At 37.8% G+C, this 25,350-nt stretch overlaps 1 protein-coding gene across 6 annotated transcripts in view; it reads right to left on the reverse strand.

Annotated features, from left to right (window-relative positions):
• Positions 1-25,350, reverse strand: part of CHN1 (chimerin 1) — an 89,205-nt gene that overhangs the window by 31,143 nt on the left and 32,712 nt on the right. For 5 of the 6 annotated variants that reach the window (XM_085585087.1, XM_077785063.2, XM_085585089.1 and 2 more), the window contains one exon: positions 15,251-15,539. The exons of the other annotated variant lie outside the window; for it this stretch is intronic. In XM_085585087.1, the coding sequence (XP_085441213.1) occupies positions 15,251-15,539 (289 nt within the window). The remainder of the gene's footprint in view (positions 1-15,250; positions 15,540-25,350) is intronic. 6 annotated transcript variants of the gene reach the window in all.

Here is a 25,350-nt window from a genome sequence, read left to right on the forward strand (position 1 = left end):
TAATTATGAAAATACATTCTAATCTGGAAAGTATTTATACAATTATGAATTTTAATTTTAACACTACTTTATGTTACAATACTCTAACAGAGACTGCTTATTGGTTTCACATAAATCAGCTTCCCATTGTTCAATGCACAGCATTTTCTGCTGTTCACAAATAAAGGAGTACTGGGCTCACCACCTACCCTTACAGCCATTCGCCTGGGCTATACGCTCTGCAGTGGTGTACCCCAGAAACAGAGATCGAAACAAAGTTAAAGCCATAGCAACTGAAAAATTAAAATTTATACAACTGCTTTCAGCTGATGCAATTTTATAATGTGTATGCTCATTCTTCTGCCATTGCCTAACTTTGGATGTTTGGCTTTCCTATTTAATGCTTTCCTTTACACACAACAAATCCCTTGTTTTGAAAACCAAACTGAAGAATGAAATTTCTGTTGTACATACTTTCCTGACAACAGTGTGGATCATCAGGCAGGTCCAGATCTTTCACTTTTTAGTATGTGAGATAATAAAGTAAGAGAGAGCAAGCCACTGTCCTCAGGCAGCCATAGCCACTGCAGAGATGAGTCATCCCTGAGAGCAAACACGTGAAGTCTGGGACCTGGGCTTAAATCCTGCAGGAAGCTATCCACTCCCAAGACACTCTCCTGCTCCAGGCTCTCTGTGCTCTCTCTTGCCTGTAGCCTGCAGGTCCTGCTCCTCTTCTTACACCTTTGCCTGGCTTTTGATTCAATGCCTGCTCTCCACTAGTGGCTCCTGCACTCCCACCCACCAGCAAAGTCTCATCTCTAGAGCCTTTCATTTTCCAGCAAATTATCTTTGTAACTTGCTCTGCCTGAAGATATTGCCTGAAGATACTGTCTGCTACATACTGGATGAAAAAGACATAAAAATCTGGAGAGGAAAGTAATTTCCTTTCCGCTTTCCTAAGTCTTAATTTTTTTGGGTTTCTTAGTAATTGTGTGTGACAAACATTTGCAATCACAATTGCACGTGCAGGGAGGAATATGCTGTGCAGACTATGAGGAAGGAAACTGCAAGGCTGTCATTCTTAAATTTAATTTCAGGACATGATTTCACAGGACTAAGGTGAACTGAAAATGGAATGACTGGAAGCAACAGCTGAGCAACTTCTCAGCAGAGCATGCAACCAGAGCAGCCTCAGTCCTGTATATTTTAGTGATTTAAACACTAAAAAGCCAAACCCAGCAACACAACAGCCTTTAAACTATGACATCTGTTTAGAGGTTCTACAATTTACATATGGACTGAAGGGGGGAAAAAAGGAAAATAAGAGTGTAATGTGCTATTTCAAATGTTTCCATTTGTTGTAAAACCTCAGCTGTAAGAGTTGTTCAGTCTAGGTCCTACTGGCTCTCCACTTTCCTTACTTTCTCCTGGAGTAGTCCTTCAGGGTGCAGGAGAAACAGCTGTTCTCTGAGCACTATATGCTCTCAGTGTTAGTGAATAATGTATGCATATTTGCTGGTACTAATCTCCCAATCAGTAAGTCTTATTATGAAGCCTTCACAGAATTGATTTAAAAGTCATCTGCAACTTGCAGTAAATTCCAATTAGTCACTCTCTGAAAGACACATTATGTAAGTTTAATCCAGTCACACAGTTCAGTCGACATCATACAAATGATCTTTCTAAAAAGGGAAATCAATGCATTCCCATTTGTTGAGTAATAAAGTGAAATTACTTCAGAAAAAAAAAAAATCCCAAAACCAAACCCCAACCAAAACAGAAAAATTCAAGTAAGGTTAAGATCACATGTCCTAGAATAACCAGATTACAGTTGATAAATTGATCCTGAAGCACACGTGCATTTCCAGTACAATGTTTAGTCTTCTGAGCACATGGCTCCACTCTCAAACACATATTCATGTTTTCTTCAGAATGCATGTGTAGTACACTGCAGGCTTTTCATTCTCAAATGGTATTTTCATGTTGTTATAACTAAATATGCCTTTATTATTTCAGAATTTATATATAATATGATCCCTTCCCTGTATTTTAATAATAACCAGCAGTTATAGTGCATGCATTTTTTAAAAACATCAAAGATGATTCCCTATTGTACATGTGTCAAGAAATAAGACATTTAGTTTTCTATACAGTGAGCCACTGTACATTTTGCAGTATTCTGTTTCACTGTATAGCTAACTTAGCCAAATGCATATGCTCAGAAAATCCTTGCTGTATGAACACTTTATGAGCATATTTTATGGCCTCGGTGCATGATTTTCAAAAGCTAATCAGTCAGATTGTGAAACTGAGCCCAATTTCCTCAATGCTGCTCTTAGTGGAAGTTTGTTCCAAGCTAAATATAACTTTCCCAGTCATATCTTTCATAGGATTGTTCTGAAGGAGAAATAGGAGCTCAAAATTTTACTTTTTAAATCAAAATGGTGATAATCTGCTTTCAGTGAATTTTCTTCACTCATAGAATGCTAATGCCAGGCACTGCCTCTGCTCACATGGTGTGAGGACAGGGTAGGAATGCTATTAAAAGTTCAGCCTGAAAGATGGCATCTCAGAAGGTGGGTGGAAGGACCATCACACAGCCTCAGCCACCAGGGACTTCTCTTGCCATTCCAACACAGCCACGTTTACCTGGCACACGTACATACACCTTCAGGCCCCCATGGTGCTCAGGGAGAATGGAATCCTCAGGCAACACCGAGCCCCACTTTCTGTTACCCACAGGGGAGCTGGGTTTAAGTCATGGTTAAATGATGAAATCTTACTCCTGAGTAAAGTTCTGGCTATTATAACAAAATTTTCCAAATGGACTGACTTCTAATTAAATCAGACCTTCCCCACCCCCTCCAGTGAAATACCTATGCCAAATCTAGAGAAATGGCTATTTATATTCTATATCTATAGCTTCAAATTAACGTTTTATATCTAGAATCTTAAAGAAAGGTGTAAAAAATGTTTAATTAAAAATGTAATTAAACAAACTCTGCCAAAATGTTGACTTGACTTAAAGTAAAGCAGTTAAATAAAATAAACACATAAATAATAAAATCCAAAGTTAAAATTATGGAAAAAATATTATTGCCTGATATTGCTTCTAGAAATTACTGCATCAAAAGAGACTTCCTTCAATACTGTATTTTTCATTACAATTAAAGTGTATAGGCATTATTTGGGAAGACTATATGTGGTCCCAGTGGTGTGCTTACCATACAGAGCATACTCATAAAAAAGCAGAGAGACATTAAGGGAAGCCAACAGAAAGGTTTTTCTGTAGCTTTCCTCCTAAAACCTCCTGGTCACTGCAGCTGATTGGGATCTGGTTTATTTTGTTTCTAGTGGCTGACAGGTTGTAGATTTGCTCCTGGCAGTTACTGATATGGGCCTTTGGAATGACAGCTCTAAACTCTGCACCAGCAAAAAGCACTCATGTGACTACTCCTCTCTTTCAGTTACTGGCAAGGCAAAACCAATGAACATTTACTTTTCTGGATAGTGGTACAAAAGCAAGGCACTTTTCAGTGGCAAATACAACCCATTCTTTTCCTTGGGAGGGGGGATATATTTTGGTATATAACTGCATTTTCTCCCATCCCTTTGTCTTTGTCTCTGCAGAGAGCTGTGCTGCTGTGACCGAGGCTCAGCTGACATTCATTGCAGTGAAGGGTTACTCCAGCAAAAGCCTCTTGACTCATGACATGTCAAGGCAGACTGTACTCCAAAAAGACCTTAAAAGTAATTTATAAATGCCATGTGCTCTATAGGAGTGATAGCAGTTAAAATGTAATGCAAATTGGCAGCTGCACGGATGCTCCTCTTTTGGCAAATGCTCTTCATTACTGATATACTAAATTAAAGTATTGTAAGAAAAAACAGGCTATTAAGACTAATAGTTTGAAACCACAAGGGACTGGTGGCTTTATTCCTCATCTGACCCATACTGTTATAAAGATTTCCTCAAATAAAAGGAAAGATAAAAATAAAAGAGAAGTCTAACCATACCCTTTGATGAGAAAATAAATGTTACGTTTCCTTTATAATATACATTTAAGAATATTACAGATAAAATAAATCTATAATCAACTTCTGTTATCTTTTTGTAACTGAAAATGTATACACTTAGGGATAGTGAAAATAGTGTAATCCACAAGGTCTTTCTACTCATATATTTATAAGGTGTTTTTTAATTTTTTCCTTGTGGAATAGAAGTTTTGGCTACTGGTATAACATGGGCAAATGGTATGGAAATTTCTTTTTATGTCTCATCAATATTTTCTTACCTAATGTATTATACTCATTTCACATTAGTCTTGACTGGCAGTCTAATGCATCTAATACTAGCCTTCTTTTGTTCTACATGGTAATTCAATTTAGACTAATTCAATGTATGTTATAATTGAAAACTGCAGCTCATTAATTTCTAAACACTCTTTGTATTTCAGACTACACCTGCTCCTTTGGCACAGTGTCTATTCTGAATCCATCCACTGCTTCCTGAATAAGCTATGTTGCTATGGCACATGTGCTGTCACAGTTTCTTTCTTTATCATACTTTCAGTCCATAATCATACTTACTTAGCATAAAGAAGAATAAGAATGCAAAGTCTCCTAATCCTTCCTGAATTACCATTTGATTTGAACCAATGAGTCAAGGTGAAAACAATGTTTAATTTGAAGGAATACTAGAGTTGTCAAATGGCTATATGCAACGTGCTTGCAAAATTTATGATGGTAAAAACCTGCTTATGGACCAATGGGGTAGCCCCCAGTGCTCCCCAACACTCCTCAGGGACTCTGACGAGCAGTTTTGTAGCCCCATGTGTGTCCATGGGTATAGCTGCACCAGTGGGTCAGGGTCTGTTGGTTTTATACAGTGCAATTAGGCACATTGAAAAATCAGATGGGCTGATCATCCCTCAAATGGGTCTCATGTGGACTCCCACTTCCTCGCATAAATCTGTATTTAAATCAAGACTGCTTTTAAACCTGCAATGAATGAAACCAGAGTGGAATTGGCAGCAGAATTAGTCTGCTCCCAAAGTCACATTTTCAATAATTAACAAAATATCAGTTTATTTCCACCCATAAAGTCTTCTAATCCCTGATCACATTCTCAGAAAAGGCTCATTTCACTTCTGTTGACCAGTGTTACAATTTTGTCCTCTCTCCTTTTACATACATGGTTCATCTTTCCTACTTATTCCCTCTAAGCTTCCTAATTAACATTTTAAAATGCTTCCGTCAGGAAAATATTTTCTATAAGGGAAGTAAACATCCCATTTCCCTACAGAAAGCTATGACTATTAAAAATTCTTGAGACAGGCACTCAAGAAATCATCACCTCGAATGGTCAAAAACAGCATCTTTGAAACAAATTTAAATAACCACTTGATTTGAAAATAGAATGATTTTTAATTATTCAAAATGGGCAGTGTAAGGCCCATCATAAATCTTGGCTATCAGAATATTTACCTTACAAGGAAGAAACCCTGGCATGTGGACAGATCATACAACCTCTGTAACACAGGAGAGACTCTAGGGTTTTTCATTTTCCCCTCCAGCAAGACTGTGGTTTCTTACAACATAATGTTTAGTTGATGTCTATTTTCAGTTGAAATACACTAGTCCCAGGTCCCAGTCCACACCTAGGATTTCAGATGCATGTTGTCTTTGACCAATAGTTTTATTTTGAGTACAGGTCACATCAAAGCTAAAAGACTAAGTTTAGAGTATATTTGCATTACTTAAATTCACTGGAAATAAAATGTTAAACCAGCACAACTTCTTCTTTCTTTCTTAGCATGCTTTTCATCTTACCTTACAGGACAATTTTTCATTTGTACTGCCACCATCAACTAGCACTTTTATAAGTTTTCTAACCCTGAAGTTGTGTGAATTTTCAACAATAAAAACAGCCCAAGAGAATTAACCCATCAGGTCCATAAAAAAATGTCCAGGAAGCTCTCAGCACGATCAGCTTGCTGAGCAGGGAGTCTGCCTTGAGAACTGCAGTGTGGCAGAGGTGATGGGAAGCTCCCAGGCAGCAGCTGCGACCAGCGCTAGCAAGGATTGGGATGGGAGCTGGAGGGAATGAGAAACTGTCACTTAAGAGATTGAGATTCACTTGAAATTAAAAGATTCTTCACTTGAAATTCTGTGAAACATAACACAGGATACTTTCTCCAATTTTTGTGCATTTGCATTAAACATACTGCTACTCTAATCATCATCCAATTCACAGAAACGCCTGAATGCAAATGTAATTCACTATCATATTAACCTTGGGAAATGGCTTCAAGACTTTTCCAGCCATGTAAAATAATCAGAAATCTTCTACTAATAAACTATTTGACACATAATATAAAGCATAGAGATTTTAAAATGTTTCACCACTACATGCAAAATGGAAATTGGGAACAGAGTATTTTCATATTTTCACAGAATTTCTCCAATCCCCTCTCAAATAGGGTAAAAGCTGCTTTCCTCTAAGTGCTACAAATCTAATTCACAAATTGGAAAACATGAAAAAATTTATTAAATCACATACACATATGACTAAGGCTTAATACAAGATATTGTACTCTGTGATACTAGCTCTAAGGTTCCTTAGGCAACTTATTTCTAACTGTTAAAGCTCTAAGAAAATGCAATAATAATCTCCACTACACAGCAATATGTTCAAAGGGCATTATAATATGAACTTCACTATTAGACACAAATCATCCTTTACTTACTTTGGGAATTGTATGGAAGTTTAAACTGAGGAATACCAATACTAACATGATGAAGATTAGAGCAAAACTGAGAACCAGACTTTTCAGTGTGGTGATTCTTACCTTACTGAAACATTAGGACTATAGGAACACTAGATACCAGAAGCAACACTGTTTCTAACTGCTGATACCATGCAGAAGAAAGGTTAAATATGGAAAAGTTTAATGTTCTAAAAGTTAATGATCAAAGAAAGACTTTGCAAAACTGTCAAGAGTTGTTGTCTTTGCTGATGACAAGTGTGACAGGTTTGAAATAATAGGAGCAAGTAGTTTGTTGAGCTCAGTAATAAAACTGCTCTCCTTACTTTGTTCAGTCAGAAAACATTCAGCTAGAGACTAAAATTAAGCATGAGAAGCTTTAGCTGAAAATATTTTTTTTCTTGTGAAAGATTAAAAAGAAAGAAACAAGAACCAGAACATATCAGCTTATTGGCATTAACCACAGGAAAAATATTGTTCTTCTTTTCTTTCACAGTCTAATACTTATTTTAGACATACCTAACTACTTCTCTTTCTGCTACCACCTCTAAAGCAAGCATTTCACTCACCATGGATCTTAAGCATTTGGTAACCACTTATGACTGGGCAATTATTAGTGGAGCAGATGTGCCTTCTCTAACTGGATGGGGGTGACACATCAGACCACCACAGCTCCACATCCTTTCCATCTCTGTACAGAAGTCAAAAGACATGTATTGTACTTGGAAGCATGTAAACAGTGAGCCATGTAAAATGCTTTCCCTGCTCCCATCTAGACACACACAGAACAAACAGCAAGGAGAGAAAGGAGTTTATCTGAATAAAGAGAGAGATTACTGGAGAAAATCCCTGTTAGTCAGACTTCTAGCACAGGTTTGAACTGGCTACACAGAGCTGTAGAAGGCATAAAATGCAAGATATTTCATATATTAGTTCACAACCAAAGGTGCTACCAGCTGCACTGCCCCAGCTTCTCCTTGAGACTCTCATGTTCTACAAATGACCAGACCTGACCCTGCCCAGTTTATGAGATTGGACACAATCATAGCCCAAGGTGATTATCACCAGCTATACAGTGTCACATTATAAAGTTTAAGTGTGCTAAGAAACCTGTAAATAACAAAATTATCCTTTTATAGGGCTCTTAATTCAACAGTCCAGTCTGTTTCCTGTAGAAGTGATTAGTAATAGAAAATAATTAGGAGATGCCAGATGGGAGGAGGAGTTAAAAAAAAAAGACCCCAAACTCACACAGCTAAGGAATGAGAACAACAAAGGAGGGAGCTGCCAGCTAGCAACCCACCGCAGTCCCTCACCATGCAGAAAGACCCTTGCACAAGCAATAAATCAGAACCACACACCTGCTTTAGAGGCTGCTCTGAGAGAGACCCACCTTTTCCCTTCTGTGGCCACTGCATGGATGATTATTCAGTTGTGAGAAGGCATAAAATGTCAAGGGCAGCTATAGTTTTTTAAAAATAGGGGAAAGAAGATTGAAAGAAGATTGTAATTCACTTATATGTGTCTATGCGGCCTCCCCACTAGATCTCTAGGTGGCATTTTTGGAAGCCTCAAGTATAAGGCCCATAGGGAAGGTCAGCAGCAGACTCCTGCAGCATGCTAGAGGACTGAGTCACAACAACTCTCCATTGCTCATCTGGAGTTAAGCTGGACCTCTGTATTTCTGTGTCCCAACTACTAAGGTCCACTAGGGTAGGAAAACTTGTTCTCCCCCTGAAGAGTGCCCAGAGAAAGCTATTCTCTTTGGCTCTTCAAGAGCAAAGGCAGAGTCCTCCCTCCCTCCCTGTGTGTCTTGTACTAGCCTATCTATCCCAGTTACAAAACAAAGAAATTTCTACCAGTACATGTAAGAGAGGCTAGGGCTATACAATACTTTTTGAAGGGTATTAAAAACATAGCCCGAATCCAAACCACCAAGCATTAGAAGCCCTGAAAAGAACTGAGGGGAGGGCTTCACACTGACTGACCTCACAACACCGAGAAACACAGGAAAAGAGTAACAGTTTATTCACTGCTAATGGCTTCATTTTATCAGTAACAACACAAGCATTATACTTCAGAATTAATTGCACAGCAACTGTACTGCTTTACAGCCTTTTTAACAGTTCTGCACACTATTCATCTTACAAAGGCTCAATCAGGCACAGGGCATATGCTGAGGGTAATTACTCACCACACTTCTGCTGAAAGTCTGATGTGTGAGTCTGAAGGACTAGCCACACTCAATTTCACATGGCAGCTGCCTGTCTCAATATAATTTGACACCAAACTTTCTGAAGACTGTATCTTTGTGTACACATCTCACATGTCAGATCATAAAAGAGCCCCACTTCACTGAAAAAGCAGAAAGTAACTTGAAAGGTCATCTCAGCAAGCAGTGAAGAGACTTGTAGCCATGAGAAAAGGCTGAAGCAGGGTGCTGATCCTCAGCTGTGTTTACCTTCAGAACATAGGGAACACCTCTGCAGGAGTAGCACAGCAACAGGAGCTGCAGTGTCTGCTTGAAATGCAGGCTGACCACAGGCAGGCTGTGGAGCCTTATTTGTTCTGACCCTTGTAACACTGGATCAGCAACATTGGGCTACCAACACGAGCACACAGCTTTTAGTTCACATTAATCCCCCACATTATGGTGTAAGCATTACATTAATGTGCTCTGGAGGTGCAGACACACACACAGAGGCAGGCAGGCAAGTCCTGCAAGGCTCACTGCAATCAGCCAGGAGGCCACTTGCAACCTGCAGGAATCAACCGAGCACAGCTGGGCATGAACCAGAGCTGGCACCAACAGAAAGAATTTGTCCTGGGAGAAACCAGAGAACTATGGAACAATGTTTAACACTGGAAGTCCAGTTACAGACCCTTAAAAAAACAAGTTTTGCTCCCTAGTTTATCTTTTATAAGCATGAGATACTGATAAGAGAAAACTAGATATTGTGTGTGTGACCTGGGGTTTAAATGAGCAAATGATGCTTCATTTGGAAGCTCTGAATCTTAAAACCAAATCAGTTTATACAAGCTTTTTTCGTAAATCAATTTTATTGCCATAATGAACACAAATAAGGGCTTGGGTTACTCTTGGTGATTATAAGTAGAAAAATCACTCTGCAGTTTGGAGAAAATAATTTTCTTTGTGCTGATGTCTGTACACTGGGCAACATGTGCACTTAACTCTCCTGGGTATTAATAAACACAGGGCTAAATTAAAACCACTTATGTTTGTAAAAATGCATCATAACCATTTGCAGTCTTAGTTTGGACTGTATGTGCCACATATAATACCATACATGGCACTGGTTCCTCACCAACAAAAATGCTAATGCACAGAAAGGAGAGATGAGGAAGACTGGGGCAATCTCTTCTGGGCATGATGTTGCTGATATGCTAGAGCAGCTACCTAAAAAGTAGGCTTGTCTTTCATCCTGCTAAGAACTTTCTCAGAATTGACAAAATTGTCTGTGCTTTGAAGTCTCTGCTGAAAGATGGGCTAAACCCAGAAGAAATAAATAGAAGTTTCTGCCTTCCACAGAGTTATGTTTTATTTATAAATTACATTAAAGTTACAGAGTGATTGTCATGGACACCCGCGCAGGGACTGGAAAGGAACATTTGTGAGAAAAGAGTTGACAATCTCCTCCAGTTAACCCATGGGATTCTTCAGTGCTCAGTATCCTTTAAATGTACTTTAAGGTAAACATTCATTAGCTGCACTTTTAAAACATTATTGCTTAATCATTACGCTTGTTACAGCTATGGCTTGTTTAGATGTTGTGTACATTATACAGCCATCTTTGAAGTTAATTCAAGTAAAGGAAATATTTCAAACAACTTCCAGCATGAAGATTGCTTCAGCTCTCAAAAGCACACTTTGCTCCCTATTATTAAGACCAAGTTTTTTTTTTAGCACCAATCAGTTCCAGAATTGGCATTACTGGGCACCAACCAGTGCCATTCAAAGCTGTCTTCCTCTATCACAGGCCTCGATAAGGTGCCTGTACTTCTATGCCAGCTACTGCAACTTCCTCAGCTACAGCCTCTCATGTGCTGTCCCTGAAGATAAAATAAGCTGTGGTGAAGGAAAGGTTTAAGTATATTTGACTGAGACCAAAAGTAGAAAAATAGTAGTTTCATTAATGAAAATAGAAGTGTTAATTTAATGTTGGAAAATAAGACTGGTCCCTCTGCAAACACCTGAAACTATCATCCTTGATTTTGTATGTGGAGTCTGTTATGAATTTATTAGAAATGTACACAGATCACACTTAACCTTGTGATCTGGATTATCTTTGGAGGCAGGTATAAAAGCATGTTTCCTACTAAAATTATACAGATCTACATTGTCAGATCTCCTTGCACAGAGTTGCAGAAAATCAGCCTTCTTCACTATAGAGGAAAAAATGGTATCACCAACTAAGGTAATTGAAAACAGGAAAAGAAGATTGCTTTTGCTGGGTGACTGCTGCCACAATTCTTCCATCTATAGGAATTTAATGGAATGTAGTACAGTCTAGAAGGGGTCTTTAATTGATTTGCAGCCACTGAAGTTTCTTGAAGAAATAGCACATACTACAAAGTAAACATGAATAGATGTAATTCAGTTGCTATCCTAACATTTACCCCAGCATTTCATTTTGAAAGACAGGATAACTCATAAGTAATGATTTCATTTTTTCATAACAAATATTAAATCTTGAACTACTCATACAACTTATTACACATTATACATATTATAAAGAAATCAAAAACATGTCAAAATGAAAAAAACAGTGTTTTGCAAGGCTCTAAAGAGGGACTTTGATATATGTTTCTAGGTATTTACTAATTTCTAAGAGCTACTATTTTTATAAGGTGTTTAACTGAATTAAGTCATCTGCTCTAAGGCCATAATTGCCTTTGAGAGTAGAGAATTTTCAGAGACCCATCAGTATTCAAAGCACAGGTAGAATACTAAATCTTGTGATACTGGCTATTATTTCCTCTTCCACACTAGGTCATACAGATTGAATCTACAAGGAAAACCCTCTTTTAAATCATGCTTAGCCCTCTCTTAATGCACAGACCATGATGGCCTCACAACTGAGTTCTAAACAATTTGCAGACTGTTTTGAGAACCAGCATCACCTTTTTAGTGCAACAGCTAAAATGTCTATTTGGGACATTTAAGCATTCTCCTGTTTTCAGTCTCTCCTCCTCCAGTTATGTCTTGACTAATTAGTAATTCCTTCATAGGTTAGGAAAAGCATTAAACCATTAATCAGAAATTTAAACTTTTAATGTATACTTGAACACAGTATGCAGTTATATTCTTTCTCATTATCAGTGAAGCACATACTGTTATATTTTCCCATCAAAAATTGCATCTTAAATCATGCCATAATATAGTCTCTTGTACAACTCAGGAGTATTGCAATTTGTGTCTTTCAGTCCTTATCTAATGATTGCATAAGTTTTGACTTTTCATCTCTTTCAGTCTTTAAATCTTTCCCCTTTACTAGGGCTCCTTTTTAGTATATTGCAAATGAAAAGTGTCACCCAACACATACTGAATTCTTCTACTCTACATTAATTACAGAAAGAGCAGGGAACAAATAAAATATTACAAGTGCCTGCTGGGAGGCATCTAACACAAAATGCAGCATTTCCTGCTCCTTCCCCACACCAAACTGAAGACTGGGTGAGTGCCCTTTAATATTTCATTCTCAAGCTTGGGGTGTATTCTCTAGCTGCCCAGTTTCCATGGCAGAAAGTGAGACTCCATTCCCACCAGCTGTTCCACAGGCTCTGTGTTTTTGTGTCTTTTCTTTCCTTCTTCTGATGGACTTCTATTCCATACACCACCCACACATGACTGGGCAACAGTTACAGACACAAATTTAGATTTGTATCTGAACAGCCTCAGAGCCTGCAAATCTGGGAACATAATTTGGCTCAAAATGATCAGATGATCACGTTAAAGACCCAGACTTCTTTCTCTCTTTACAGAGAAAGAAGCATACAGAGCAGAGAGAAGCTGTGTGACTACATTACAAAACTAATAAAGATGCATTAATTGCTAGATGCTGTAATCACTGAGGAAATTTTCATCCTCACTATGGGGCTAATGGGCACACAGATCTTGCTGCTTGGGCCATACGACACTGGGGTTTATTTGTGTTGAACTCTGAAGAATTTTCTTTGGTTCATTGCTACTCAATGATATTCTCTTCATATTGGACAACAGGAATCAACCTGCCACCCCTGCCACCAGAAAGAAAGAAAAACTACTTGACCTATTTATAAACAGCTGCTTGTTCCAAATGCTGAGGTTGGTAGTGGGATCAGGTGTTGGTCATGGGCTGAATGCCTTACTCTCCTTGGTGATTTGCTGGGTGAAGTGACATGCAGGAAAATCTGTGCCATCTTCCCACCAAAACCTTGAGAAGTGCAAAGACAGCGAAGATGTCCCCTCTGTGCCACTCCATGGAGAGAAAAATCAAACTGTACTGTCCCCATGCAGCCACAGATAGCAATCACAACTAGACAGTGACTCAAAAAGTAAACTGAAATCTCCACATCAAATTATCCTGTCATGTCTGTGTGCCTCAGTGTGTTCACATCAATATAGTTCCAAGACAAAATAAAGAAGAGTATTAAAACCTGGGCTTCAGGACTGAAAACACCACTGCTGTTGAACTGTTTTGTGGCTGAAGCCCCGTAAATCATTTGTAAATTCATTTGGAAGGGAGTGGGATGCAGAGATTATGTGTCTAAGCTGTCTAAAGGTTTTTCACGTAAAATTTCAATCTTTCAGAAATATTCAATAGTCTTTGAGCTATTTAATGAAAAATGTATGTATACTGTGTTGGTGAGTGACATAACACAATGTAATCTATGTTGAAAACAGCATTCTTCAACACTAATCACTGAAATTCCTTTACTATGAACACTCTTTCATCAATCTAAAAAATGTAACAGAACAGAGTTCTGCTGTCACTTGAAAGTTCCTAAATGCAGGAAAAGATAATTTTACCAAGGAAACCCAAAGTGGTAACTTCTAGAAGACTTAGAGAAGATTTTTACCCAGGCTTTGCATTATAATAAACTGTCTATGATAATATGCAAAAAAAAAAAAAAAAAAAAAAAAAAAAGCATTTGAAACAGCACACTGGAAGCAGCGGCTGTCAGGAACTGTAAGTGATAACTCACCCCTCTACTGCTGCTACCTAACAGGCGAGAAATTGGATATTAAATGTGGTCAGCTAGCTTCAATATCCCAGCAGTATTTCTTTTGTCAAAATGATCTGATAACAGTGAAGATTCATACTTTAAGCTAAGTTGGGTGCTTCATCTCTCAGCAAATTCAGTGCAGAATGACAGATTCTGCTGAAGGAGGATTTGAAGGACCAAAGCTATGAGCCTCTCTCTCTGTGGACTCTGTATGGAGCTTAGTTGCACTGTAATAGCCATGTATGTTGGAAATTGTCAGTCAGAACTTTCCTCCACATCCACAAAAAATAAAATCACATATTTCTGATTGGAGAGACAGAAGATCCCAACTAAGGTTAGCATTTCTTCTACACACTATAAGCATATTAGATAGGCCTAATGTGTATCATTCTGAAGTTTGTGAAAAAGGGAAATATTGAATCAGACTATTATATATGCATAAACACCTACAGGTGTGTAAAAATAACTTTAAAAAATACTTTCATTTTTCAGATTTTCAGTAAGCAAAGTACTTCATTTAACACAAGGGAGTTTACATTATGGTTTCCTTTTATGTTTAGTCTCTGAAACACAGATGAAATTTCAGGCAGCTTCTTTGTCTGCCCAGTACATTCCCAACATCCCTTAATATTTTTATGTTCACTGGTTCTAAAATTTTTTTCTTCTTCGTTTTTCTTTTATAATCCAGGATGCAATTACTTCTCAGCTGATACTGCAACTCTCTGAAGAGAGCAATTCCTCTTTGTAAATCTGGCTGAGGCCAAAAATAGCTCTGTCAGCTTCTGACAGGCTGAACTTAGCCAAGTGAAATGTTTTAACATTTTATCAACTTAATGAACAGTCTTATTTATAATATGGGCAACTTTACTGTCATTATATGCAGACTGCTGAATAGATTATCGAATGCATTTGGGGGAAATCGAAATAAGAAATAAAATGCAATTGTCTTATATACTGTAAACAATTTAAAAATTAAATATTCTCTGCCCATTTGAAATAAAGGAGTGGCTTAATGGTAACATCCATAACTATAAAAACACCTAAAGAATCACAATGACAAATAACTAACCTCCAAATCATGAAAATTTGCAATATGCAAAAATTACCATCACAAAATTCTATAACCAGTTTAAATATTACTGTTAATGTAACACTGGAAATAACTATGTAGACTAAACAGCAGCAGAGACCTTTAGTACTTATAGTAGAGGGGAAAGGTTAAAAGTACAAAATTAAAAGTCTAACAGGAAAAAAAACGTGGGTTAACAATTGCTTACCCTCTTTTCTGCTACCTCATCCTCTCCTGTAGACTCTTTGCCATCATGTTCATCTCTCAGGGTTGGCATATGCTTTTTGTGTGCTGGCTCTCTGTTTAAGGTTGTATATCCTACGTGTTCATAAATTGGATTAATTGTCATCTTGGAAATGTATTCAGCTGCCTTCGTTTCAATATAAAGAGTAATCAATCCATCTGTCACCAGGTCATGGATGGACTCAAAACGTTTCTCCCCAACAAAGTGTTTTCCATCGTAGTAGAGTCTGAAGTTTCTGGTTTGACTTCCAAATCTGCTTCAATGAAATGGGAAAGTTGTTTTTTTTAAAGAACAGTAAGCAGAATAAATAAGAGTAAGCAAGCCTTTGCAAACAATTAAAAACACTTTATCACTTAAAGCTGTGACTATGCTCTGTGTCTGGTCCAGCCGAGCTAGGGAACTGCTACTTAGCACAGATAGGAAGGAGAGACCAACAAGTGCAGATAGATAGCCAAAGCAGTTACTGTCCCAGAAGGAGCTGTTTGTTCTGGTATTCTTTTAGCCTTTCCATTATCTATGGAAAAACTGAAAAATTACTTCACACTCCTTATGGTTTTTTTTAGTGCTTCGCTACTTAATCAGTGTAGTCAATTTACTTGGCTCTGATCTGCAGGGCTCTCACAAGAGCCCTCTATTGCAGCCGATCAATACGCAGCTCTGGTGCCGTCTCGGACCTCTGCTCCCCTGCTTGCTTGCAGGAAGAGGCCACTCAGGGTTCAGCTGAGCTCCAGTGCCAACAATTACACTGAAGCAGAACTGCTGCCAGAACCGGAGCAGCACAGGACAAAATGGCACAAGGGCAAGCATTCTTTATTCCTGGCCAAAGGCCCAGGACTAACTCTTCAGGCTTTGTACAAAAGTCCTTCTGTGTTATGCTTGTTAAGTCCCAAGCTTCAAGCAAATCTTTGTAATATACAGGATATATAACACAAAAGCTATCCAACACCAGCCATTCTGCATCAGGATGGAACAGCATTTTCATAAAGGCTCTTTGCAACTGCAAGAATGCTGAATTTACCTGAACAGCAGCATATTTTTAAAAACTGCACTTAGAATCTGCAACCATTTTCTGCCTCAAAGCAGTTTAAACATGTGAAAACACACTAGTGTTTGCACTTGGCAACATTTCCTGTAGAGAAGATGGAGGCAAGAAGCTGCTTTCACAGCTCACTCCAGTGCTGTTCTGTGCTCAGACAGTAGCAAGGGTATTGGGCCCTCTTATGAGGTCAGATGTGCCAAATAAGTATTAACAACTAAATTTGAAAGGATGGATTGGTTTCACTTCACAATCAAATGCTTCATTGGAGATGTTAAGGAACACAGTAAATAATGATATTTTGCTGAAGTGGTTCCTCTTCTCAGCTGGGCCTCACCAAACAGGGGAATGCATAATTTTAGACCTTGCCTCAGGTGAAATATTACATTCTTCTTGCAAATATGGACAAAAAATACATGGTTCTGGAATCCATATTTTTTTCTCTGCTCTACATCAAAATGCCAAACCTTCCCATCACCCTGTCAATAGTTCTGACAGTGACAGCAACTTCAGAAGCTGCTGTTTCTGCAAAACACTCAAATATAAATGGAATCTGCATCCTGCTCAGTAAGGAAAGGGGACACAATGTGCAGGAACTACGTGGGCATTTTCCTGCAGATTAACTGGTACTTCCATGCATATTTTTATGCCATACAAACTAAAAGTTCATTGAATCAAACATGAGACATTACAAAATGACAGAAAGAAATATGTTTTTACTCAAAGTTTTTACTGCATCACAAGATGCAGTTCTGAGTGAATACAAGTAATTCAGAAAGTAGAAAGATAATGTCCTAAGTTATAGCAGAAGGGGTAGATGTATTCAGACTTACTCTTCATGGCACCTTTACACTCAACACAGTGTATGGCAAACAAGCTTTGACCACAAGACACCCTTGACTGTCAGAGAAGTCCACATGAGCCAAGAGTACTCAGCACTTTGCAGTGCCAAAGTAAAGCAACCTTCACTGTCATCTGCTCAAGTCAGTGGGAATAATGCACATTGAGCACATGCAAGCACCTTGATGGTTCTCACTTCATCGGGAGAACCAAATAAGTTTGAAGGTGAAGAATAATGGGCCTTAAATGACATATACATTAGAATGACTTATATTCAGAGATGCAGGTGAACTGCTGCTCTAATCAGTAACATCTGCTCTGACTACATAAGCAGAGTTTCAAGCAAGCTGGAGGTCACTTATTTCTCTTAGTTTTCTAGAAGAAAAAGTATTACACTAATTTTATCAAGAGAGGATAAGGCACATCACAAGGCCTATTACTAAGTACACAGTGTTTTGATTTTAGCAACATCCTCAAAATCTAAAACCAGTTTTGTCTGGTTCTGAACTCCTGTTCTGAAGAACAAGATGATCAAATGCAGAAAAGAGACAGAACTTCTTAAAAGGTTCGTTTTCTCTCCCACAGGGTCAGAAGGTGCACCCTCCTACTCCACGTGTATTTTCCTGAGCAGCCCCTATGCCGTAGATCTGTTCAGACTGCTGCACATGAAGTGTGTCATTGAGAGATACTGTGAAGAACAGAGTTTCCAAGAGATGAATGGTTTGCCTTTATCTAATTTCCTATTTGTTCCAAATCAATTTTTCTCTAGTCTTTTCTAATTGGATATGTTATGGAGAAAGGTACTCATTTTCAAATAGAATCCTACTAGGCAATAAACCCCCAAAATCTCCACAAATCAATGAAACATCAGTCTTTCACAAAGACTGTACTGTCAATAATGTGTCTCAAAATATGGTTTTATTTCTTTCACATTAATTTAAATTTTTTCCTGACCACATAATTACATTATTTTTATCAAATTACAATATTAAAAAAATACATGTTCAATTGAAAATTATCAGTAAAGACTTAATCTTCAATCCTGCTTAAAACATTGGTTTAAATTTTTCCACTAACAAGACTATTTCCTTATGTTTACTTTCTGCAGCATTCCTGCAGCCTAGTTAATTATACATCACTGTGGCAACTAAGTCGAGACAAGATTTGATATTTCAACTTCCTGATGCTCTCCTCCTAAAGGCAAGTACTAGTACCAGCTGTTTTTTGTTTAATAAGTAGAAAGTGGGACACAGATAAAGTATGTCCTCTTTTGCTTTATACAGGGGAACATCAGATGTTTTTCCGAGAAAAAGAATTAGACATCTGACATGTCAAACAGTCTCATTGTGTCCACTGTGCATTTGTTTGCAAGCAGCAGGACTACAGATAAAAGACTTTTTTTATTCCAAGTTGTCTGAAAAGCAATCACTGCCTAGTTCCTTTGGTTGCCAGTGGGGCAGAGTAAAAAACGTAGGAAAATGTATTAAACAGTAGAGCAAATGTGGCTGGTAATAAAAGATAATAAAGGACTGAGAAGTTGAATTAGGTATCATAACATGAGAGACATTCTGAGGTAGCCTCAGAATCAGCCACCTACCTGTATGCATCATTCAGTAAAGAAACAAAAGGAAGAAGGGAAGGATAAAGAGCACAGGTACACTCCCTTACCATTTGAGAGGACAAATTTTATACTCCACATACAGAATTGTACAGTAGCTATTCACCATTTTCACAGGCTATTTTATGATGAGAAGAATTTCTAGACACAGGCACTGTTTAGAATGCATAGCTGCAATCAAATGACAAATGAATACCCCTCAGGACTATTTGTGTTCTCCTTAGTTTCAAGCAACTTCATACACTGATCTGGGAAAATTTAAGACTGAGCCTAAAGGTCACTTGGACTTAATCTTCCCTTGGAGAAAGAGTCTTCATGTGCTTTGTAGCCAGAAGGCAGAACTCTTTCTTAAAATTCGGTGCCAGAATTTCAGTTCTATTTTCTGAAAACTCACAACCAACACTTACGACTAGAGTCTTGACACTCCATAAAAAGCCACAGGAATATAAGGAATCTTGCAATCACAAGTGTCTCTTAATCATGCTGTGTTCTTGGGAGTGAAGACAAATTATTCCATAGATCCACTTCTGGCCCATTTTCTTGTCAAAGAAAGACAAGCCTTGCATGTAGCCAAAACCTCTTCTAAACAATTATCCCTGAAGGTCTCCAGCTCCTGAGAGCAGCTGATTTTTTTTTTATATATTCATTGGCAACAACATTTCTGACGATGGCCAGAGAACTGTGGAACTTGCCAACCTCCCAGAATACCTGCCTGACAAATAACATAGTATTTGAAACCTGAGCAGCATTTTACAAGAACACAATATAGATAAATGCAATGAAATGCATTGGGGGTTGATACAAATGGAGACAAAAAATCCTTGCTGATATGGCTGGGAAGGGTGGCAGAGTACAGCCACTATGGACAGTTTTCCAGAGCCATTTGGAAGGGCAGTACTGGCTAGCTGACTGTTGCTTGATGAACATCAATTTAGTGTAAAGTTATCCCTAAAACCCAGTAGCACCCCTGGCTGAATGCATGATACTTGAGTTCAGCATGGAAAAAGTATGGCATCCTTCCAAAGAGAAATCAGATCTTAGAGCTGGTACTGCAAACTGTCTATCCCCTGCCAATGCAGAGCCAACCTTCGACTCCCTCTGTCTAACATGGATCAAACAAAAAAGTTCAGAGCTAGTAGGGTATCACTGACAAAAGCTTCCCAGCAGTCTCTCTCAAAGGAGGCTGAAGACATCACTGCCCAAACTTCCTTGTCCAAGCCAGAAAACAATACTGCATAAATAGCATGCCAACAGCAGCAGGGAGGACCAGAGCAGTGGCACTTCCCCGTGGATCATAAGCACTGTCAGGGACAAAACAACTGCTCTAGGGCAACAGAAGCAGGCACTGGTTGCTGAAAACAATGAAGTGTTATCAGCCCTTGGTACCTGTAATAGGGCATTTCACAAATTAATAAAAAAAAATTAGAAAATAATTCTTTTGCTTCAACATATTATTTTACCATTAACAGCTGATTTCACAATCTTAAAATTTTGAAAAATTGTCAGCTGATCAAATACTATGGTATGATATTAATATGCAGTAAGACCATTTAATACTTAAGGTAAATGTTACTGTTCTTGATCAGTGGTAAGCAATTGAAAATAATCTGTTTGGTTTGAACAGATGTATTACCTCTTCTTAGTACTGTGCCTTATTCCATTTAACCTTGTATAAATTTCTGGGATTTATTTGATGGTTGAATCAGAATCAATACTAATGTTTTGGGCACTGTTTTACTGTGTTTTCTACCTGATGAAAGTCCTGTGCTTGCTGGAAATAGACTCACTGTGATTAGTGGTTAAGACAGATTTGAATTCTACATGCTCATGGGAATGTATTAAAAGCCTGGTATCTTCTTTTTACATGAGAGCATTTACATGCTCTTTACATATTTGGAGACCTATGCCAGCTTGCCTAAATAAAGATCATCTGGAAATGTTACTAGCAGGAAAGTTACTAACTTTCACAGTTTCCCAATACATAAATAAGACTTTTGGAATGTTCTCCAAGAGTTAATTTTACCATGTGACTTAGTGCTACAGAGAGCTTTTGTATTACTTTAAAATAGAACTGTGTTTCAATTCATCTAAATTAAGGTATCAACCCTACCACTGTCTGCTCAGCAAACTTCAAAATGTGCAAGCAAATTTTAGTCTATGTAAACCATTTTAATTTTAGGTCATATATGACATTGTTTTTCTGGTATATTTTGAAGTAGAACAACATGAGAAATGTAGCAGGAATTCTACTGCAATTGTGTACTATGAAGAAAAAACTGCCACAGAATAATGCTCAAACATGTTCATTTTTGTTTCAATTAGAGCAGCTTTTCCAACAGCTTAAGTTCACAGAGAGAAAGAATGGTTGGAAAGGCACCTTTAAAGGTTGTCCAGCCCAATCCTCCTGCAATAAGCAGTGACATCTTAACCTAGACCAGGATGCTCAGAGCCCCGTCCAGTGAATTTTCCCAGGGATGGAATATCTGCCACTTCTCTGGGCAACCTGTTTCAGTGTTTCACCACCCTCATCATAAAAACATTTCTTTAGTATCTACTCTAAATCAACCCTCTTTTAGTTCAAAAGTTACTCATGACTGTCGTATTTCTCTTTTGCTTCTCTAGACTTTCTCTAGAAAGACTTGCTAAAGACACTAAAAGCAACTTGCTCTTAATTTATCCTTCTAAAACAATAGGGATATTTTAGTTCAGTATATCAAGGAAACCAGAGTGGAAGACATCAAGTGAAAACCCAAATAAATGCTCTTACTGTAAAATAGCTTTGCAAGTCCAGAAAAGGTTTTTGGAGAGCAGAGTGGAATGACATTGTTTTTTCTGTTGTTCCTGTTTGTTTGTGTTTTTTCCTAAGGTACATGGCAGGTTGTTGTACAGGGTCTCAAGAAAATCCAAATTCACTTAGATTAAAAAAAAAAAAAACTACAGTAAGATTTCTATACCACAGAGATTTTGTCAAATCTGATTTGCCTTAAGCCACTGCTAATTCAAAGCTTACAATGCAGGTTTACTTAACTTAAAGGTATTACAGAATTTGCTATTCACTTAACTTGTTTTCTCAGCGTATTCTACCTCTAATCTTCTAGTACTCACTCATCACTTCTTTGCAAACAGTGAGATTCATCAATATATTCATCCTGTTCTCTAAATGGTTTTTCCTCAAAGCTGCCTTCCTTAACAATAAACAAGCATAATAACATAAAATTAAATGGTTTCTGCATACATAACATGCATTGTTAGAATTCTTGGGGCTACTAACAGTTCATCAATGAAGATTAATAGCTTTTTTACTACTATATTCTGTTTTTCTAGAATACAATTTCTTCTTTCATCCAAGTGCAGCAATAAACAGGGCAGATATCAATTTATTACTGAAACTGTCAGAGTTCATTTATCTCAAGATATAAAAGAAAAAAAATTAGCTTGATTCTCTTCCTAGCACCTCTCCAATCAGGAGGAACCATACTCAACTCAGCTGAGTTTCCCCAACTATGAAGGAGGGAGAAGGAAAAGGAAAACTGGGCCAGATAACACTTATTGGTGTCAGTTCTTTTGGTGTTTGAATAATTAATATATGTTTTGATGAAAACAATTATGACATTAAACAACAACGTAAGGTTATTGTGTGTTATCTTGAAAACATGTCTATAAAGCACCCACAGTATCTACAGCTGATGAAGTACAGGAATAAAGGTGTTTCTCCAAAGCCAAACATTTCTAAATATGTATTCCAAAAATATACAAAACAATAGGCCAACCAAAAGGACTAACTTGCAGATAGATTTCTACCTGGCATTTTCTAAAAGCAGTAGAGAAAAAGAGGCATTCCAGTAGAACTTGCAGAAGACAGAAAAGATATATGTGCTTTGACAGGAGAGGAGGGCACAATGTACTTGCATAGACAATTTGATTATCAATTGATTGCATTACAATTTGATTTTTTCAACAATTATTTCAACTCCAACACTGCCCAAAAAGCTTTAAACCAGGCAGACATTATGCAGCATAAAACCAGCAAAGTCCAACACAGATTCCTGCCCAGGAACTGTGACTGGGAGTAATCTGAGAGATGGGGTACAACATTCAGTGTGTCTAGGCCATTTTTAAGATATCCTAGACTTTTGTACTGAACAGCATGTGAGACAATAGAGAAGAGAAAACATCTTCTCTGATGGAGAAATAAGGCCTGCAGAATTCCATTGCCTAAAGCCAAGTCATATATGAAGCCAAGAAATGAGGCCAGACCTTCTGAGCTCCACCACGGTACCGCACCACAAGCCCAGTGTCTGCTGCTCACAGAGCACAGCAGAGCTTTGTGTGCAGTAGCAGCTGCAGCCAGGTGAAGGACATGGCATAAAGAACATGAGCTGTGTACACTGAGCACAGGCATCTCTTGGACAAGTTCTCAAAAAAAGTTCACAACGCACTGAAGCAGAGAGTATTCCTCTGAGAAGTGCTGAACACCAGCAGGAGCAAGACTGCAGTAAACTGAATTGCTAAAGATAAATTAGACACTCTAGCCAAAAGAAAACAGAGCTGACAACAACAACAGATGGGAAGAGGAGGGAAGGAGAACAGGAACACAGCAAGAAGACACGAACCATAAGGAAAAAAAGCATTCTAGTCTGTGGGAGGACCTAGGTAGCCAGTTAATTACTCATTAAGGTTAGTAGCTATTTATTATTATTCTATATGTTGAAGTGAGGCCATTTCAGTAGTCCCTAGGTGCACTTAAATAAAGCAGATGATAAGCAGACACCTCAGGTTTACTGATAGCTGAACCTTACATGTTATTGACAAACTAACAGAGTCAATTATTTAGTGTGAAACTTTATGTAGGGAAAGAAACTTTTTACATGGAAGATCATTTAAATGGAGGGCCAATTGTTTTACTTGAAGCAAAAAAGCAAGCTCCAGAATTTAGTACCACCTTTTCCCCTGGTTTATTTTTTCAGCTAGCAACCAAGGAATATTGCATGACTATTTCAGAAAGGATTCTAGAAGCTGAATTCAACCCTTACTACTGCCAATCACTTCATTTGCAAATCAGGTAAAAAAATATACAGAAAGATATGCAAAGTTTAGTCTTAAAAATTGTCTTTATAATTTTTTCCTACCAACTAGCATGATGTCAGAATACTGTTACCATGGTAAAGTGAAGAGATGCAGTTAGCTACTGCTTTGCTGGGCTCCTTCTGACTACTTATAGATCAGCTGTAGATACAGAATAAACTATGATCAGATTTTGATACATTCATAATTTGAAAAACATAATTCAGCTATTATCAGGTAGAAAGTAGTTTCAAACAATTTTTCTTTCCCCAACTGCTCTCCCATGTCCTAGTATGTACAACAAGGTTTTTCAGGAGAATAAAGATCAACAGTTTAAATCTCTGAATTCAAGAAGCCTTTTGTAGATGTTGAATTCTACATGTGTAAGTAATCCCACAGCAATCCACACGTGCTCTGGAACAGCACTACACGTGTCCCAAAAGAGCCCACTGAAAATAAACAGCATCCAGCTATCAACGCAGTCATCATCTGACACTCAAAAGGTTCATTTGCAGCATTATGCTCTAATAGCCTACTAATTAGGTCACGTTTTAAAATGCCAATGGCTAGTTTTATAAAAAAACCTCATAATTTAGAGATTGAGAATTTGCACAATACATGTAATTGGTTGACTAAAATAAAGATTACTAATTTTTGACATTCATGTCACCTGAGGAATTCTTTCCTGGTGCTACATAATCTTCAATGTGCCCAAACCTCCAAACATAAAGAAAACATGACTCATAATCATGGCTCACATTATTACTTTTTTTTTTTTAATCATGCTGCAGAACCTTATTTCAATTCATTCTCAGTATCACAACAATAGAATTTGCAGGAAGGGAAACCATGGTAACCAATTAAATGTGCTACAGCAGCTATCTGCTCAAAAGAACATGCAGTACCATCACACTTCAACGCCTACCACTAGCACACTCTCTACCCATTTCCTCTTTATCCTCATCCTCATTATTAAACAAGCTCTCCACACAGAAGGCTACATTGCAAACCATGTCCATTGTTACTGGCATTTGCTATAGGTCTTCACATTAAGCAATGTACTACATTTTTGCCAAATGTAAAAGTAGATCTAATAGCTCCAGAAATAAACTAGGAATTTTCATTATTTTAATCTGCTTAGAACATTGAATTAACATTACAATGTATTTCATATCTTTTTATTCTAACAGAGACTTGCTGCTATGTATGGACACAGATAAACATCTACGATAGTTTTCTCACATTCGTAATTTTTTTTAAATCTCAAGATTGCAAAACATTTTCAGTGGCATTCTCTGATTGATTAATTAATTAGTAAAGATTGGTGAATGCATCCATGATTAAGTACAGGCATTAAATATAGTAGGGTGGTGATTTGCTGCTCTCAGTTGTGTTTATGCTTCATTCTCCTTTATCAGAGCTGACACAATTTTACAGGCCTTCTTAGGCTCTGAACATCAATTTGATTTGAAGACAGCTCTGAATATTTAGTCAAACTTCTATACT

The sequence above is a fragment of the Lonchura striata genome, chromosome 7 (assembly GCF_050655825.1).
Source record: "Lonchura striata isolate lonStrDom1 chromosome 7, ASM5065582v1, whole genome shotgun sequence".
NCBI classification, from domain to species: Eukaryota; Metazoa; Chordata; class Aves; order Passeriformes; family Estrildidae; genus Lonchura; species Lonchura striata.